Source organism: Solanum pennellii, chromosome 11 (genome assembly GCF_001406875.1).
Source record: "Solanum pennellii chromosome 11, SPENNV200".
Taxonomy (NCBI): Eukaryota; Viridiplantae; Streptophyta; class Magnoliopsida; order Solanales; family Solanaceae; genus Solanum; species Solanum pennellii.
Genome location: NC_028647.1, coordinates 10,503,657 through 10,520,556, shown reverse-complemented (window position 1 = coordinate 10,520,556; position 16,900 = coordinate 10,503,657). Strand labels below are relative to the sequence as shown.

Sequence of the window (16,900 nt, the reverse complement as noted above, 5' to 3'; positions counted from 1 at the left end):
ACTTCATGTTTGTGTGGTTGTGAATTGTGCGATGTTATGAAAATGGTCATCTCCTCATTATTTGTGTGAACTTGTCATCTGCATTATTCTGAGGCATTGGTTGTGACAAGTGTTATGTGCATTGAGAAAGAATGGGTACTTAAGAGGATGTACCACTTCGAGGGACGTATCGCGCGCCGCGATGGATACTATATTTCGAGGGACGTATCGCGCGCCACGATGGTTACTAATATCGAGGGTCGTGTCGTGCGCCGCGACAGATGCATGGACAAATATGTCCCCCATGGGTCCCGGACTGAGAGACAGCGGGTGTGTATCGCTAGGTCAGACATGCATCATTATACTTGACATTGCATTCCATTGCATTACACATACTTATCATTAGTGAATTTGATATCGTGTTTTGCTGATCTTCTGATTGCCTTTCTGCGGAACTTGTGATTGATCAATATTGAGCTTGTTATTGCGGATATGTAGTTTGTTGAAGTATTGTTATTGCGGATATGTAATTTGTTAAAGTGTTGTTGTTGAGGATATGTAATTTGTCTAACTGTTGTTATTGAGCTACGTGCTATGTAAACTGTGAGCTGTTAGGTTGGGTTGATTTAAATGCAGGTTGTAGTTGTGGAGGTTCGGTTGGGGGTGGTAGGAGTACCCATATTTCATCCCCTTAGCCTGTGTTTAGAGGTTTACTTGCTGAGTACCGTGTGGTTTGGTACTCACCCCTTGCTTCTACAAATCTTTTTGTAGGTTATGAGCCTGGATTTTTGTTGTACTTGTCATTCTCTTCTTTTCCCAGGCTTCTTGGAGATTTGTGAGGTAGCTGTTTCCATCTCAGCAGACTTTCTTCTCCTTAATTATGATCTTTTTTCTATTCTAGAAACAAGTTCATTTGAGACTTGAGTTTTCATTTGAATCAATTGTAATATTTTAGAGGCTTGTACACGTGACTACCAGGTTTTGGGGTTTTTATTAAGTTACTTATATTTTATTTCCGCACTTATTGTAATGGTTGAGTTTTAGGCTGACTTGTCTTGGTGGGATAAGACGAGTGCCATCACGTCCATTTTTGGGTCGTGACAATCCGCTTCATCTTTTCGACTTCATCTTCAAGATCGTGATCTGGATGCTCATGCAAAAAATGTATTGTATACCTATTTCCAAGAGAGAAAGCATGACATCTAAGGAAAAATGAGTCACAAAATGCAGCAACAAGTAGATAAGATTATTCAAGCTAGTCTTGTCAGTTGGATACATTGTCAACTTGTACACTACATACCTTTAGAAACACATTATGATATTGTGAGATGTGTCATATTGAGATTACATTAACTTGGTATCGTAGATTTTGCATTGTTTCATTCAAATATGATATATAAAATTGATATTAATATTTTTGAATTTATATTCATACTCTTAGATTTTTAAATACAATAAAGTAATAAATATTTTACTATTAAATAATTATTCAATTAATAATATTTTGAATGTATCATTTGGGCTAGAAATAATATAACTGTCCATAAAACATGATGGCTACGAAATACGTGAACTGAACTGCCAAGGCTTTCAAACCAAGGCTGAAAAGGCTATTGTCAATCAATTACTAACCTAACATTGAACTTGAATGATATATTATTAACAAACTAACAATTAGTTAGTAAATTTTTTAGAAAAATAAATAATCATACTAACATATTTAAAATTTATCTCCAATAAAAGTTGTGATCGAGTGGCAAGTACTCATTCATCCTTAACCAAGAGGTCTTTGGTTCTATTCTCCTTGGGTACGGAGTCACCTTTGTTAGGGAGTGTTTTACCCCTTAGGGCCCGTTTGGATGGGCTTATTAAAAGCAGCTTTAAAAAAGTACTTTTGAAAGTGCTGAAACTTATTTTTAAAATAAGTAGTTATGCGTTTGGATAAAAGTGCTGAAGTTAAAAAAAAAGTTGTTGATGTGTTTGGCAAATAAGTGCTGATAAACAGCTTTTTAAATCAAAATGTCTGAAATACCCTTAAAAGCTGTTAACATAATAAAAGTTAATTAATTTATATTTTACAGTCATAAATAATTTTATATTGCTATCATTCACATATTTCTTTCTCATCACAAATTATTTATAAGAGGAATATAAACTTATTATAGATTTTAAAGATATATAATTTGAATAGATCAAAGAACGATTTAAGATTTTTTTTTAGTTTCATCCATAGGTAATAATAATTGTCTATCATTCACATATTTCTTTATTATCACAAATTATTTATAAGAGGAATATAAATTTTTATTTAAGTTATATGTGCAACTTATTTTACATTTTAATAATATATAATTTGAATAGATCACTTGAAAGATTTAAGATTTATTTTATTTTCATTCATTAGTAACAGTAATTGTCTATCATCCACACGTGAAAAGGAAAAAATAGAAGAAAGAGATGTTAGGGTTATGTGGTTAATTTGGAGATTGTATAAAAATATTAAGGGCAAAAAGGTAAAAATGTGGTCAACTTAAAACAGCTTATAAGCTGGAAAAAAAAAGCACCCCTGCCCCAGCTTTTAACTTTTGGCTTAAAATAAGTTTTTTTTTTAACTTAAAATAAGCTGTTTTGAGTATTGCCAAACAGCTAAATAAGTCAAAAACCAGCTTTTAAGTCAGTTTGACCAGCTTTTAAGCTGAGCCAAACAGGCTCTTAATGTGGGAGTTTTCGGCGTGATCCGAATTTAGTCGGTTTCCAGATGTCAATGTACCTTGAAAAATTTACTAGAAGACTTATACTATAATTACCAATTGAATCGAATAATGAAGAAAAAAATTTACTAACTCCTTTTCAATTCTTTAGTAAAGGTACTAACGGTATATCAACCAAAAATCAGTTAGTGAAAAATTACGAACAAAAATTTTCAGGGCCATATTTTAAAATTTTGTAACAACATCAATGGCTGTTTACCAACTGAATATTGGTTGGTAAGTTTACCAAAAAATTAAAATCGGTTGATAATATTTACCAACGAACCTTTTGATAACGGATTAATATAAGTTGACATTTGGTTGATAACTCAATTTGCCAACCAATTTGATTAATTTACCAATGATTTTTTTTGTTGGTAATTGTGTTTCCTTTTGTAGTAATAACTTATTCTATTTATAATATGTTAAGGTTTTTAATTTGATAGCCAACAATTTGATTTTCTTAATATGGCAATGACTAAATGCCTTTATGATATTAATTAATGGGAAAATGCATAAGTACCCCCTTAACCTATGTCTGAAATCTCAGAGACACACTTATAATATAGTAAGGTTCTATTACCCCCTGAACATACTTTATAAATAATTTTCTACCCTTTTTCGGTCTACGTGACACTAGTTTGAAAAAAAATGTCGACACATGTTGCCCCACAAGATAGTGTCACGTAGATCGAAAAAGAATAGAAAATTATTTATAAAATAAATTCAGGAGGTAATATGACCTTAGTATAATATAAGTGTGTATCTGGAATTTTGGACATTAATTGAAGAGATACTTGTACATTATCCCTTAATTAATTAATATTTAATTTGTTACAGAACTCATGAAATATTTGATAGACTTCATGAAAATAATTTTGATCTTAATGTGCACTGTATGCACAACTATTATTGGTAGTAATTTATAGCATTAATGACATATTGACAGTTACAAAAAGTTACTGGTGCATAAGACTGAAGGGTATGAAATTTACCATATACTATATCTATATATATTACTTTGGTGTGTTAAAAGAGGGAGAATGAGATATTACATCAAAATAATTTTTCTTTTCTTCCTTATTTATTTGTTTGGTTTCTTAAGTAAAATATATTTTTTGTTAGATTTTTGTTCCTAGTTTTAGTACAAGAAAAACTTGTTGAATACACATTTATCAGTGAAATATCCTTAAGGATAATGACATAGGCACGCCTCAAGTTACATGATTTCCAATAGTTTTACAACAATAATTATACAAATATAAATATTTCTTGCCATCTTTTTTTGTCTCTCTCTCTCACTTTATACAAACACAAGTTATACAAAAGACAATGGAAATTTTGTGTTTGTATAAAACGAGAGAGAGATTTCATATACAAATGTTTTAACTTGATTCAATTGTATACGAATTTATATTTTATGCAGATAGATATATACAATTATCTAATCGATATACATATACAATTCACCTCTCTCCACTCTCTACCCACTCTAGCTCGTCTCTCTCAATCTCGCTCGTCGCTCTAACCAAACACAGAGAACATATACATATACAAACACAATTTCATAGACACAGACGAATGAGCGCTCGATTAATACAATTGGCGCGATTTATACAAATTAGATGCTCCATAACAAACATAATCTGGTTATGAAGCGTAAATAACAAAATTATAGCTGTAGAGCTCTAATATAATTTTTTATCTTTGATACTCCTAAAATTTACTCAATAAAATGTGACTATATTTATTCTAATCTAATTACATTATTGTATTTATTCATGTTTTAACTTTAACTATATTTTTTTTTAAAATAAAAAAATAAACTTGCCACATCATGAAAGATGTAGTTGAGATGACCCGACCCGTTTCTTATGCTTATGAGAGCGGGTCATCACTTGTCCGTTAGAAAGAGAGAAGAAATGAAGGCTTTGAGTATAGCCGTAGCAGCATTTTCAACATTCAATACAACTCGCCCTCGTCTCTTCACTTTCCCAAACCCTTCTACTTCTTCTTCTCTCCTTCTTCCGTCCTTCAAACTAAAGAGATCTTCTATCTTCTCCGTTCAACAAACGCCGCCGGCGTTAGGGTTTTACGCCGGAGTTACAACAATGGTGGAGGGCTCAGCATTTCAGCCGTTGTCAGTTCAAGTGAAGGACCATATTGATTTATCGCCGAAAGAGGAGCAGATATTCAACCGTCTTCTTCAAGTTGTCGAGCATTATAATATGGGAACACAGCTTCGTGTTGCTGGTGGTTGGGTTCGCGATAAGGTTTTGATTATATTCATATTCTATTGGTTATGTTTTTATTGAGATTTTGCTGATCTATACCAAACTAAACTGTTATGAAATTTTACAATCAAATTACTACTATGTATTGTGGAGCTATAACTTAATCCCATCATTGAGAGTCTGTTTCAACTTATATGATACTTGACGTCCCACATACACCTTTCACAAACTTATTTCACAAATATTTAACTATTCAGGATTTCAGCTTTTAACATATTTACTTATTTCTTTTTTGCACCAATCTTTTCTGTACTGTCACTGATAATTACTCCTTAGGTTTCAATTTGCTTGTGTTACTTTTTAAAAAAGATGGTCTTTTGACAACTCTTTAATTTCGATGTATAAAGTCATGAGTGTAAAGGACATTTTGGTATATTTCACGTATTGATTAAAGACCACAATACTCAAAAGTTTCTTTATTTTCTTAAACTCAGCATCAAGTCAAAACCAGATAATCAAATTGAAAAAGAGCGTATGAAAAGGAGAGAGTATGATATATGCAATGAATGTAACACGTACCCTCGTGGATGGAGTAGTATTTTTTTTCCTCAGAAGTTAAATAGATTATGTATCGAAAATGCACAACTTAACATCAAGTTGGTGCTAGGGTAGTACATGAGACACTAATCCTTCTGTACGGAAACATGAAGGGAGTAGTATTTTCATGGAACTTTAGTGAGTATTACACTCTATAATTTGAAATATTATGACAAAGGACACTCTATAAAATGGGTCAAGATTTCAAGTCGACTTCACAATCATCTTAGGTCACTGAAAGTGGGATAGAGGATTTTCACAATGTGGAAGTTAGAAAACACACTGCATGAGAGTGTTGTTTAGAGAAGTGGGAGAGAGTACAAGATAAGTGAGACTCGAGGTCTTCAAGGCATTGATAGATTGAAAAGAGAATCAGGTCCCATTCATTTGCTTTTTAAATTGCTGAGAACAGATTTAGTCTTAAGTTTAAAGCTTAATACAGGGAGATTCGGTGAAGTAAGCAACCTTTTGATGAGCCTTTATTTTCGAGATCATATTTTCTGGTCTTCTTTTAATCATGGGGGGTATATCCAAGTGTGACAGTGTTTACTCTAATAAGTTTTTCATCAATTAAGTTTTCTAGTTTCAACTTAAACTATTCTATCAGTGCGTATGTGGGCAAATAATAGCTGGTACAAGGCTGGAATGTAGGGAGAAGTTTACAGCAGGTTATCTACCATGGAAATAATTCTTGTGCACACAAATTTGATTTCTGAACTGAAAGTGTTCATTTCTTTATATGTTTGATTTAACACTAACTATTTTTTTCCAAATAATTGACCAAAGAAAAAAAATATATTCTTGTCATTTTCTGATGGAATGCAAGATCTGAATATTTTTTTTTCTCCGCAGTCCACACTGGGGAAACATTCTATAGATATACGCATGCATGTGTCTCACATACTAAAGCTAGCAACATCATCTGTTATTCATTGTCCATTCTGTAAACCTTGTATCCTTTTCTAGTAAACATGAAGCTTTAAGCTTTAACAAATAAACAGAAATAATGCACATCATTGGGGATGTACAACCTTTTATAGATTTTTTTTCTCTTTCATCTTGTTAATAGCAGCATGCAAAACTATGTAACCTGAACCTATTAGCCTAAACTAGTTTGATGTTTCAGTTGACTAATAACTTTCTTTCCTGTGGAAGTTTTCTGGAATTGCTTTCTGCATGTTTCTTTATGACTTTTTATGTCCAAAGTATTTAATAGTCAAGAAATTAGATTTTGCTGTTTTAAATAAGTGATTTGTTTTTCTATGACTTCTTTTCCTTTGGCTAATGTGGAGTTCTATTACTGAAGCTGCTAGGTAAAGAGTGCTATGATATTGATATTGCTCTTGACAACATGTATGGACGAGAATTCTGTGAGAAAGTGAACGAGTACTTGTCAGCATCAGGTGAGGAAACCCAAGGAGTTGGTGTTATCCAGTGGTATGTTCATGCATTCTTTCCTCGTAAGATGTCTGTTTCCAATTTTTTTCTATCACATTAGGGAAGGGGCGACAAAACCACATCTATCATGGAAAACTCTTACTGGTACATTGGACTATAAGTCTTGGTTTCGGCAGCTGTTGAGAAACCAAAATAGAGGTAAAAGTTGGGTCTGTCTGAGATTTCAAGGGAGGATGGGTAAATCTGGTGAAAGGTAATTGGCACAAATGACAAATGATGAACAAGCATATTAGGAAACTTTTTGTCTCACTAAAACGGGGAGTCAGGCTATATTGTCTCATCGCAAGGCAATACTCTTAATGAAATAAACTTTATATCTGTGAATGAATTGGGAAAACTAGTCATTTTCACAGATGGCAGAACCATGGACTAGCTATTAGTTAAATTTTTGTTTCTCTGAAGTGGGAAGTGAAGCTGTGTTATCCCTCATTTAATGTAGGCCCAATTACTTTTACACTTTGCTGTCTAGAAATTAGTATTGTAGTGAGGGTTCAGATCGCAACAAAAATATAAAAAACTAGGTGGTTTATTCACATTTGCCTAAAATCTTGCTTGCCAGAATTATCTCGTAGTTGTACTGGTGGGAGTAGTAGATAACCAATGGAATAGTCGAAGTGGAGGCTAGGTAGTTCGTAAACCAGCGTTATTGAAATAATAATAATAATGTAGTGTAGGACGCGCATTGTGTTATTGAGAACGATTGCCAAGTTGTCATTGACAACAACATATCCAATTGTGACTTGCTAGTGGGGTCTGGGGAGGGTAGGATGTATGCACCTAACCCTACCTTTGTGGGCGCGGGGGGGGGGGTAGAGAGGTTGTTGATAAGGTATCAATTAATTAAAAACATGACTTGAGCATGTATGTTTAACTCTAGTGCAGTTGGGTTGCTTTTGTGTAGTCCTCATTTGTGTTTAGTTTAAGAGTCTTGTAATAAAGATCTAGCTAAAATTTATCTTGGCGTAAACGACAACTCTTTTTTGTAGCTTGGCGTAGAGTAAAACTCTTTCTGCAGGTCTGTGCCCTCTGAGTGGAGTTTGGGACTTGAGGGCTAATATTGGTTTGCCTACATATTAAAAAGATGCAAGTTCTTAGTTTTGGTGCTAAAAAAGGAAAAGAGGAAAATTAATATTTGCTCTGCTATATGTAGGGGCCGGCATGGCTCGGTATTGAAAATTTCGGTTTTTAAAAATGCTATACTGTTACCATGCCAAATTAATTTGATATGGTTTGGTATTTTAAGTTTGGTTTAGGTATTTTGCAGCACGGTAAATCGGTAACCATAGTTCGGTCACCTTCAACTTACATATATTCATATAAATAATAGGAACTATGACCTCGACTTGTTAAGAAACAATCATACTTACACCTTACACTTGTAGAAATATTTAAATAAAAGTACAAACAATTTCCTTCATTATTCAATCTCCGAAAAAGGATATTTCAATCAAGATAGAGTAGTCAAAGTTCCAACGTCTAAATAGTTAATTTTGTATTAATACTATTTGATATATTTGCCAGCATTATGATATATCTGAATTTCGATGTAACTATACACTTCGGTGTAGTATTTGGTATTTCGATATTTTTGTTATAATACTGAATACCTTATCGAATACCAAATACCATAATTTCTGAAACTGTAGTATAAAAATTTTCAATTTCGATATGGTATTCTGTATCTACCGTATGATGCCTGCCTCTAGCTATAAGGGGTCGTTTGGTTGGGACAACTTATTCCGGGATTAATTGTCTCGGGATAAGTTATCCGGGGATAGTTATTCCACCCTGTATATTCCCATCAGTAAGGTATAAATAGTCCTAGGATTGCCTAATACTTCCAACCAAAACGGCATGAAAAAATAGTCTTGCATTTCATCCCTGGGATAATACCTTATACCTCACACCAAACTACTTTAAGATCTTACGACTATCTATTTTGATTGTGATAAACCACTTTCTTGTTTTTGTTGTAGAGTAATTTATCAATAACTAAATACTGTTCTTCAATTTTTACAGCAATCCCGATCAGTCAAAACACTTGGAAACAGCGAGGATGCGCCTTTTCGACGTATGGATTGATTTTGTCAACTTAAGAGCAGAAGACTACAGTGAGAACAGTCGAATTCCAACAATGGTATGTAGATGTGAATTGGTAATCAAATGTATATCTTCTCTTTGGTGTTTTCTTTTTATAATTATAAATGCGAGGATGATGGCCAACTAGATTCCACCAAACTTAGCTATGAAAAATTAACAAAAGGGAGTAAAAGGAGTAAGTAAATCTAGAACCTCTGCATGAGTGTCCTTCAATGCATTCGGTATCAAAGACCTCAGTTAAGAGACTGCAATGCTTAGTTTCATGCTTTCAATTAAGAATGACCTAGTCCTAAGATTTGAGGTTACTAAGTGGGCAAAATTGGGGTGGCAATTTACTGAATGAGAAGGCTGAATCATGTTACCAGTTCCAGTCCACCGCTTGCTCAAGATCAATCTCCTATTTAATATGTTGGAATAGTTTAATTACCAAGATATAATTTCTTTTAAACATGTTTTTTTAAAATAGGACCTTTATTCATGAACTTAATCAGCTATTGTTGCTATAGTATGAAGTCTTCATATATTACTGATATCTGTTAATTTCAAATTCCTTTCCATTTATTTAATGTTGTTATCCTAACTGTTATATCAAAAAACTAAAATGTCAAAGTTTTAACACTCAAGCGTGTGTTCAGTGTACCATGTATGCTAGTTTCTTTACTAACTTTTTCTCGTCTGTTGTTCCTTTAGAAATTTGGCACTGCAAAACAGGATGCTGATCGCAGGGATTTAACCATTAATAGGTACTTTGTTATATCTTTACTTTCTGGCTCCTTATTTTTATTTTTGCAACACCTTCACTCTTGTAGGCAGCAACTTGGTTTAGTCGATCTATTTCCCTTCATCCCAGCCCAAAGTCCCAAACAACAAAAGCGAGTAAATGAGGAAACAAAAGCACCTTGTTCACATCAGTGTTAGAGCACAAACTCCGGTGGAGCTTTTAGTTTCTTTTTCTTCTTCCTTTTTTTTCTAATATATTTATTCATTTTCTCTGTATCTTTTTGGTTTGTTTTATTTTTTTCTGTCAGAGGGGTGTTTGTGTGTTTTCATATCTCTTCATTTTGTTTTTTTTTGAAACTGGCAACATTGTATTCCTCAGCATTAAGGGCTATGCTGGCCACCTCCAAAAGTGTTAGTTACATAGAAAAACCAACAAAAAACAGGGCTACTTACAAAGCTCCTATGAAATCCACTAGTTGAATTTCTTCTTCTATGTTCATTTCTTTACACCAAAAATTTACTTTCCACTTAATCTTCTCTATAGTGCATTTTTTCCCAACAAAAATTCTCTGATTTCTCTCCTTCCAAATGCTCCACCAGATACAAGTAGGTACGGTTCTCCACCACCTCCTCTGGCTTTTACTACTTCCCCTTCTGACCCAGCAACTTAGTAGGTCTGCTGTATGTTCTGGCATAATCCAATTTAGACTCATTATATTGGTAAATAGAGCCCATACTTGTGTTGTTACTTTGCAGTGGAGAAACAGATAATTGTTGGTTTGTAGGGGGGCCTCTTTACAAAGATAACATCTTGAGGCAATAATTTGTCCCCTCTTTTTAAGTTTATCATGTGTCAGGCAAGCTCTCCTAGTTACCAATCACGTGAAAAACTTCACCTTAGTAGGGGCTACACTCTTCCATATAGCACTCCATGGCCCTGATTTCTTCACCGCAATTGTGGCTAGATCCCTTTTGTACATTCTGTTCATGAAGAATTGACCATCAGTATGATGCCTCCATAACATTTTATCTGTTTCCAGATTTGTGCCAGGAAAATCTCCAATCAAAGCTAGCATATCCGTTACCCACTCTATTTCCCAATCATTAAGAAATCTCCTAAAGAGCAAATTCCAACCTTGTGGGGACCAAACCTCTTGTATTTTGCTGTCAGGATTCAGGCAAATGGAGAACAACCCAGGGAATAAATTTTCTAAGGACCCTTGACCAGTCCAGTCTTCTTCCAGAACAAAGCCTTATTTCCTCGACCAACCTTTATCCTTACATGGTCTCTGAAAGCCAGCCATAGATTTCTTATAGTCCTCCATACTCCCACACCATATGTTTCTGTCACTTCCTCTGAACACCATTGATCTTCCTGACCATACTTGATCTAGCCTTTGGATGCATTAATGTATTACTCCAACTTTATTTTAAGTTAGCTTTTTGTTTCCAAAAGATAAATATGATTTCCTTGTTTAATCGGTTAATCCTTCACTAAAGATTATGTTTACAGCTTGTTTTACAACATTAACACCAGATCAGTCGAAGATCTTACAGAAAGAGGTTAGCATGCCTCTGTTCCTTTTGTCCAGATCCAGTAGAGTACCAATAAAGATAGTTAAACTACAAGTGTCTAAATAATTATTTTCATGTTTCTCAGGCATTGCAGATCTGAAGTCTGGAGAAATTGTCACTCCACTACCTCCAAAACAGACCTTTTTGGATGATCCCCTAAGAGTTCTTCGAGCTATTCGTTTTGGTAATGCATTAGACAATCTCTCAGTTGCCTCCATCCCTCTTCTTATGACAGCCTTGTTAATTCTATATGTGGCATAGATGTCGGTTGTTACAGTTGACTAAAAAAATATACAAAAAAGCTCTAACGTTCATTGGTATTTTAAGCGCAAATAAGACATGGGCTAAAAGATGCAAAGGAAGATACAATACAAATATATGTTTAGTCCAAGACTAATATTTTTAAGCACGAGTAATAAATATATGAATAAAGAAATTGAAAACAATTATGAAAAAGTAAAATATCAACTGTTCAGTGTCACCTCTTCAAAAGAACTTCATTGGCAAGTAAGAGTATGCCTTAGGACCTTGATGACGACACTGAAGCACACATTAAGCGAGGTGAAGCACTCAACAAATTTTAAGCCTCGCTCCAGGGCTTAAACACATCTTTGACAACACTGCAGCTGTGGAGTTTCAAGCATGGATTTATAATCCGTTGAGTTAAACTTTTAACAGGTGGAGCTCTTTCTGCACAGAGCTCACGTGCGAATAATAGAACGGGTATAGCCATCTCCGACAAATTCAAGAGTGAGACTTTCTCCATGTTTAACCTTGGCTATTTTACAGTCTTAGGAATATCATTCCCAAACTTAACAATGTTTAATAAACTCGAAATTCAAACTATAGCACAAAAGGATATAAGGGTTTGGTCTTGGTGTGTGAGTACGGACGGTATTAGGGATTTTAATAATGTTAGATTCAGTATGTGATAGTATATCACCCAAATCAACATGTATGAATTATGATGGTGTTGGAGGTATTTCTTCGAAGTCATTAGCAAATTGGATATTTCTAAGTGTTTTGTAGATTGAGCTAAGTGGGGAATCTAAAGTAGTATTAGTTCAGGAGTTCTATCCTTACCCTTCAAAATTACTTATAAAAATAAAACATAAGATGAGGAATTTCTCCGAGAGAACTAAATTGTGTTAAGGTCTGGCTGGATAAGGACTTTCCACTATACAAGTGGTGTACAGGCAGCAGTGAGACTACACCAATATATTGTTCTCTACAAAGAGCACACCAAAATTTGATGAGAATCTGAAACAAGCCCTACCTGTACCAAGGTCAAGTCATTAAACTTGGTCATTTCGATCAACATGGCTGCAAGTGACTCCCTGCCCATCTGCTTTGGCCAATGGTCTTGAAATGGCTGCAAGAGACTGCTCTGTGAGCCTATCATTTTCTACCCCTCAAAGGCTCTCTTATTCCTTTTCCCTCAGAAGTACCTGTACCAACCAATTTTCTTGTTGTCTTGATTTCTTAATCTTTGGTGCTAGCCGGAACAAAGGAAGCAGGAACAAACTCCTCTATGTAACCTAAAATGGCTTGGATCTACTGCAGGGGGCTCTTGCATTACCTCCAATGTAATCTAGCACGAATTAAGCAATTCTTTTTGTTCCCCGAACTGGTTCAAATCCATCTCGTGGAAGAGTTGCATATTTTATTTGTGTATATTTCTTTTTGAGTAGACTTAAGTCAAATGTAATGGTTAACTTATTCGTATCTCCTTCAATCACTTTAGGTTCCAGTAAAGTTCGTACTTGGCTGGGATGTAACTTTGTTGTGCTATCAGCTAGATGACACTCACATTTTCCATTTGATTTGGTGATTTTAGGTGCAAGGTTTGGGTTTATATTAGACGAAGAACTAAAGAAGGCAGCTGCAGATGAAGACGTGAGAGTTGCTATTGCTGATAAAATTAGCAGAGAACGCATAGGACATGAAGTATGTTTATCTTATCTCTAAGTGAAATTTTACATGATTGAAATTAATCTGGAGCTCTAGATTGTGCTTCTAATCTTCATTTCACTTCCTTTATATATAGATTGATCTTATGATGTCTGGTGACCAACCGGTCAAAGCAATGACTTATATTGCTGACTTGAAGTTATTTTCGGCTGTATTTAGTCTTCCTTCTGATTTTGAGCCATCAATTCCTGATGGATGTGATAGGTATATTTTGCTCTCTCCCACATCTTCTTCATTTTTGAGAAATCATTAGCTGTGTGCTTGTTGAGATGCTCCTTACAAAGAAAATGTGTATATTGCCGTGTTCACAAGGACCAAATATCCAACAAGCCCAGTTCATTCAGTCTTTGCTAGTAGAAGTAAAGGTATGACCTTGTTTGCCTTGAAGAAAGAAATACTAACCCTGATTGCTCGGTACTAGAGATGGGGTTGAAGGAACCTCCCCTAAAATGGACGCTATTTTCTTGGGAGAAGGATGGTAGTAGAAGTAAGACATGATTTTGTTTGCTTTTGGTGGGAATATGGATTTAACTGCTTGGAGCTAGATATATGGAAAACCTAACAACAGGAAGAAGTTCTGAACATTTCCCTATGTGATGGTTTCTCTGGTCTAACTCCAGTAGTTGGTAAGCTAGATTGTTTCTATATGCTTTTAGCAGTGTCATCGTCTCTTGGGTGTTATCATTTTTAGTTTTGTTGGAAACACTTTATCATTTTTTGTTTTTGAGCAAGTAACAAAGTTTGTATTATAGACCAGTACTTGAAATTCCCAATTTACCAGAGAAGTAAAAAGAAAAAAACTAAAATAATACAATCCTAACAGGAATCAAACTCTCCTAGGATTGTCTTTTTATCTTCAAAATAGGACTTTGTATACCAAAACAAAATAACAGAATACAGTTGAGTTTAATCTTCTGTATTGTGTTCTATCCTCAAAATAACTGACAAAAGAAAATTTTCTATCCTCAACATCTGACATTTCCTTCTTTCCAGATGGTCCACCATATACATGCAGGAATGATTCTCCAATTGTCTATGTCCCTTGCCTCAATTCCAGCTTCTCCTAGCTAAAATGAGTATGAACAATCTAGCCAGGCATTGTTCAAGAGATACCTCTGAGATCGATAAAAATCTTCCATAGGTGATCTTTGACTCTGCAATGTAGGAATAAGTGGCCTACAATCTCAACTTCATTCCCACATAGAAAGACCTTGAGCATAAAGAGATTCCTCTCTTCACACATTCATATGTCAACACAGCCTCATTGGCTAACAATCATGTGAAACAACCAACCTTGTAAGGTATCGTGACCTCAAGATATATTTCCATGGCCAATTAGAAATCTGAGGCTCTGGCAAATTCATAATCTTATATCTTGCATTCACCATGTAAAGGCCCTCTATATTACCAGTCAATTACAAACAGTTTACTCCTTGCAATCTGTTGAAGGATTCCGGGTGTTTGTAGAGTTCAGTTAGTCTATAAATCTCCTGATCATTCATCATCCATCTAAGCAACAGTTCCCAGCCTTGAGGAGATCACATCTCTACCACTTTCCTGTTTTGGTGTTGAGCAACAGGATACTGTTCAGGAAAAGACTCCTGCAAACTCCTATTGCTATCCACTTATCTTTCCGAAGATGGTCTTGTTGCCATTGTGAACTCTGATAATAGAATGGCTCTTACTGTGGAAGGCCATAAAACTCTGATGGACCTCCATTTACTCAATCCATATGGGGTATGGATCTCCTTGGAACCCAATTATCCTGCTCCCCATAGCTGTTCTTGATAAAACTTCCCCAAATAGTCTGTGGTTCCTGGGAGTATCTTCATAACCATTTTGATTTCAAAGCGTTGCTCTGGTTCTTCAAATTCGTAATGCGAAGTCCTTGTCTTTTGCTTCTATCAAGATTTTCCACTTTAGTAAATGGAAACATCTTTGTTCCCTGTTCCCTTGCCATATAAAAGAAGATGAAGTATGATCCCAGGTTGTATTTGGTGGTGGACTATCGGGAGGAAAAGGAATCTAAGATGCTTTGAAGGAAAGAGCAACTCAATCCAGACTATAAAGCTTAACTGTATTTTACTTTTTCACCATGGAGAATACTAAGACTCTAATGCAGTTGTTAGAGTCTCTATAGATCTTTTTGCTTAGATTAGCTGGTTTTTTGGGAGGGAAAGGAATACTAAGACTCTAATGCAGTCTCTATAAATCCTTTTGCTTAGATTAGCTGGTTTTTTGGGAGGGAAAGGAATACTAAGACTCTAATGCAGTCTCTATAAATCCTTTTGCTTAGATTAGCTGGTTTTTTGGGAGGGAAAGGAATCTAAGAAGCTTTGAAGGAAAGAGCAACCCAATCAAGACGATAATGGTTAATTGTATTTTACTATTTCATTTTTGGTGTAAACACGAGTCATGGAGAATACTGAGACTATAATGCAGTTGTTAGATTCTCTATATATCTTTATGCTTAGATTAGTTTGTTCTCAACATCTCATGACATGTAATAATGGCTCAACAACCCTTTTTGGTTAATACAATACGTTGCCTTAGTCATTTTTTTTCATCAGTCAGAACTACTTCTCTTGCTGAGAGCCACATGAAAAAAACTATCTTAAAGGTACTTTCACTTCCCAAACCATCTTCCATTGCCAACAACCCACCCGATTGTTGGAGGAATTAAGATCTCTTTAAGCAGAATTAACAGTGAATTTTCCGATACTGTCACACTGCCAATCCAAACTGTCTTCTTCTTCTGTTAAGCCATTGAACTGGGCTAGAGTGTTGTAGAAATAACAGTCCTGTTCATTTCTTAGTTGTTATCTTCGTAGATTGAGATTCCATCATTTTCCTGTCCATACTTCAGACACAGGTGCTTGTTGTTGACATTAAGTTTAGATCTATGGAAGTACATGCTTTGTGTGTCCTGCTCCATCCATTTGTCATTCCAAAAGGATATTTTCATCCCCCCATTTCGAAGCTCACCCTTGATTGGAAGATTGACCATAGTTTTTGATGGCTCCGGATACTGCAACCATAAGGAGTGGCAGTTGTCCTTTTCCCTATACTTAGCTTTAATATCTTTCATTTCCAGAGTGGGTTATTTTCTGCACTGAACCTCCATAGCCATTTCATCAGTAGGCTTAGAGTGAATCGTCATGTTCCTGACTCCTATCCCCCTTTCAATCTGCTTGTTGTCAGAATTTCCCATTTGTCTAAGTGAAATTTCTTCTTATGATGTTATCATCACTGCCTTCAATTGCTCCTTAAAGTATCTATCTCTTCTGTATTACATTATCAAGAGCAAGGAGGATATACATTATATCTGCAGGTAATGCATCAAGCATACTGTTGATCCTGGTCAATCTTCCTCCGTGGGGGATGTATCGACTCTTCCAGTTGGTCAATCACACTTTTCTAGTACCTCATTGCATACCCTCTTGATTTGTTCCTTGCTCTCAAAGGCATACCCAGGTAAGTTAGTAGGATAGAGCTCCTATTCCCCCCCCCCCCCCC

The 16,900-nt window shown here is 35.2% G+C and overlaps 1 protein-coding gene across 1 annotated transcript in view; it reads left to right on the top strand.

The window, feature by feature from the left end:
• The first annotated feature begins 4,616 nt into the window (after nucleotides 1–4,616).
• Nucleotides 4,617–16,900, top strand: part of LOC107002831 (putative CCA tRNA nucleotidyltransferase 2) — a 17,395-nt gene continuing 5,111 nt past the window's right edge. Inside the window, exons 1-8 of the mRNA XM_015201011.2 lie at nucleotides 4,617–5,002; nucleotides 6,867–6,997; nucleotides 9,038–9,155; nucleotides 9,809–9,861; nucleotides 11,352–11,401; nucleotides 11,499–11,597; nucleotides 13,251–13,360; nucleotides 13,461–13,588. Coding sequence (XP_015056497.1) covers nucleotides 4,652–5,002; nucleotides 6,867–6,997; nucleotides 9,038–9,155; nucleotides 9,809–9,861; nucleotides 11,352–11,401; nucleotides 11,499–11,597; nucleotides 13,251–13,360; nucleotides 13,461–13,588 — 1,040 coding nt within the window. The 5' untranslated portion in view covers nucleotides 4,617–4,651. The remainder of the gene's footprint in view (nucleotides 5,003–6,866; nucleotides 6,998–9,037; nucleotides 9,156–9,808; nucleotides 9,862–11,351; nucleotides 11,402–11,498; nucleotides 11,598–13,250; nucleotides 13,361–13,460; nucleotides 13,589–16,900) is intronic.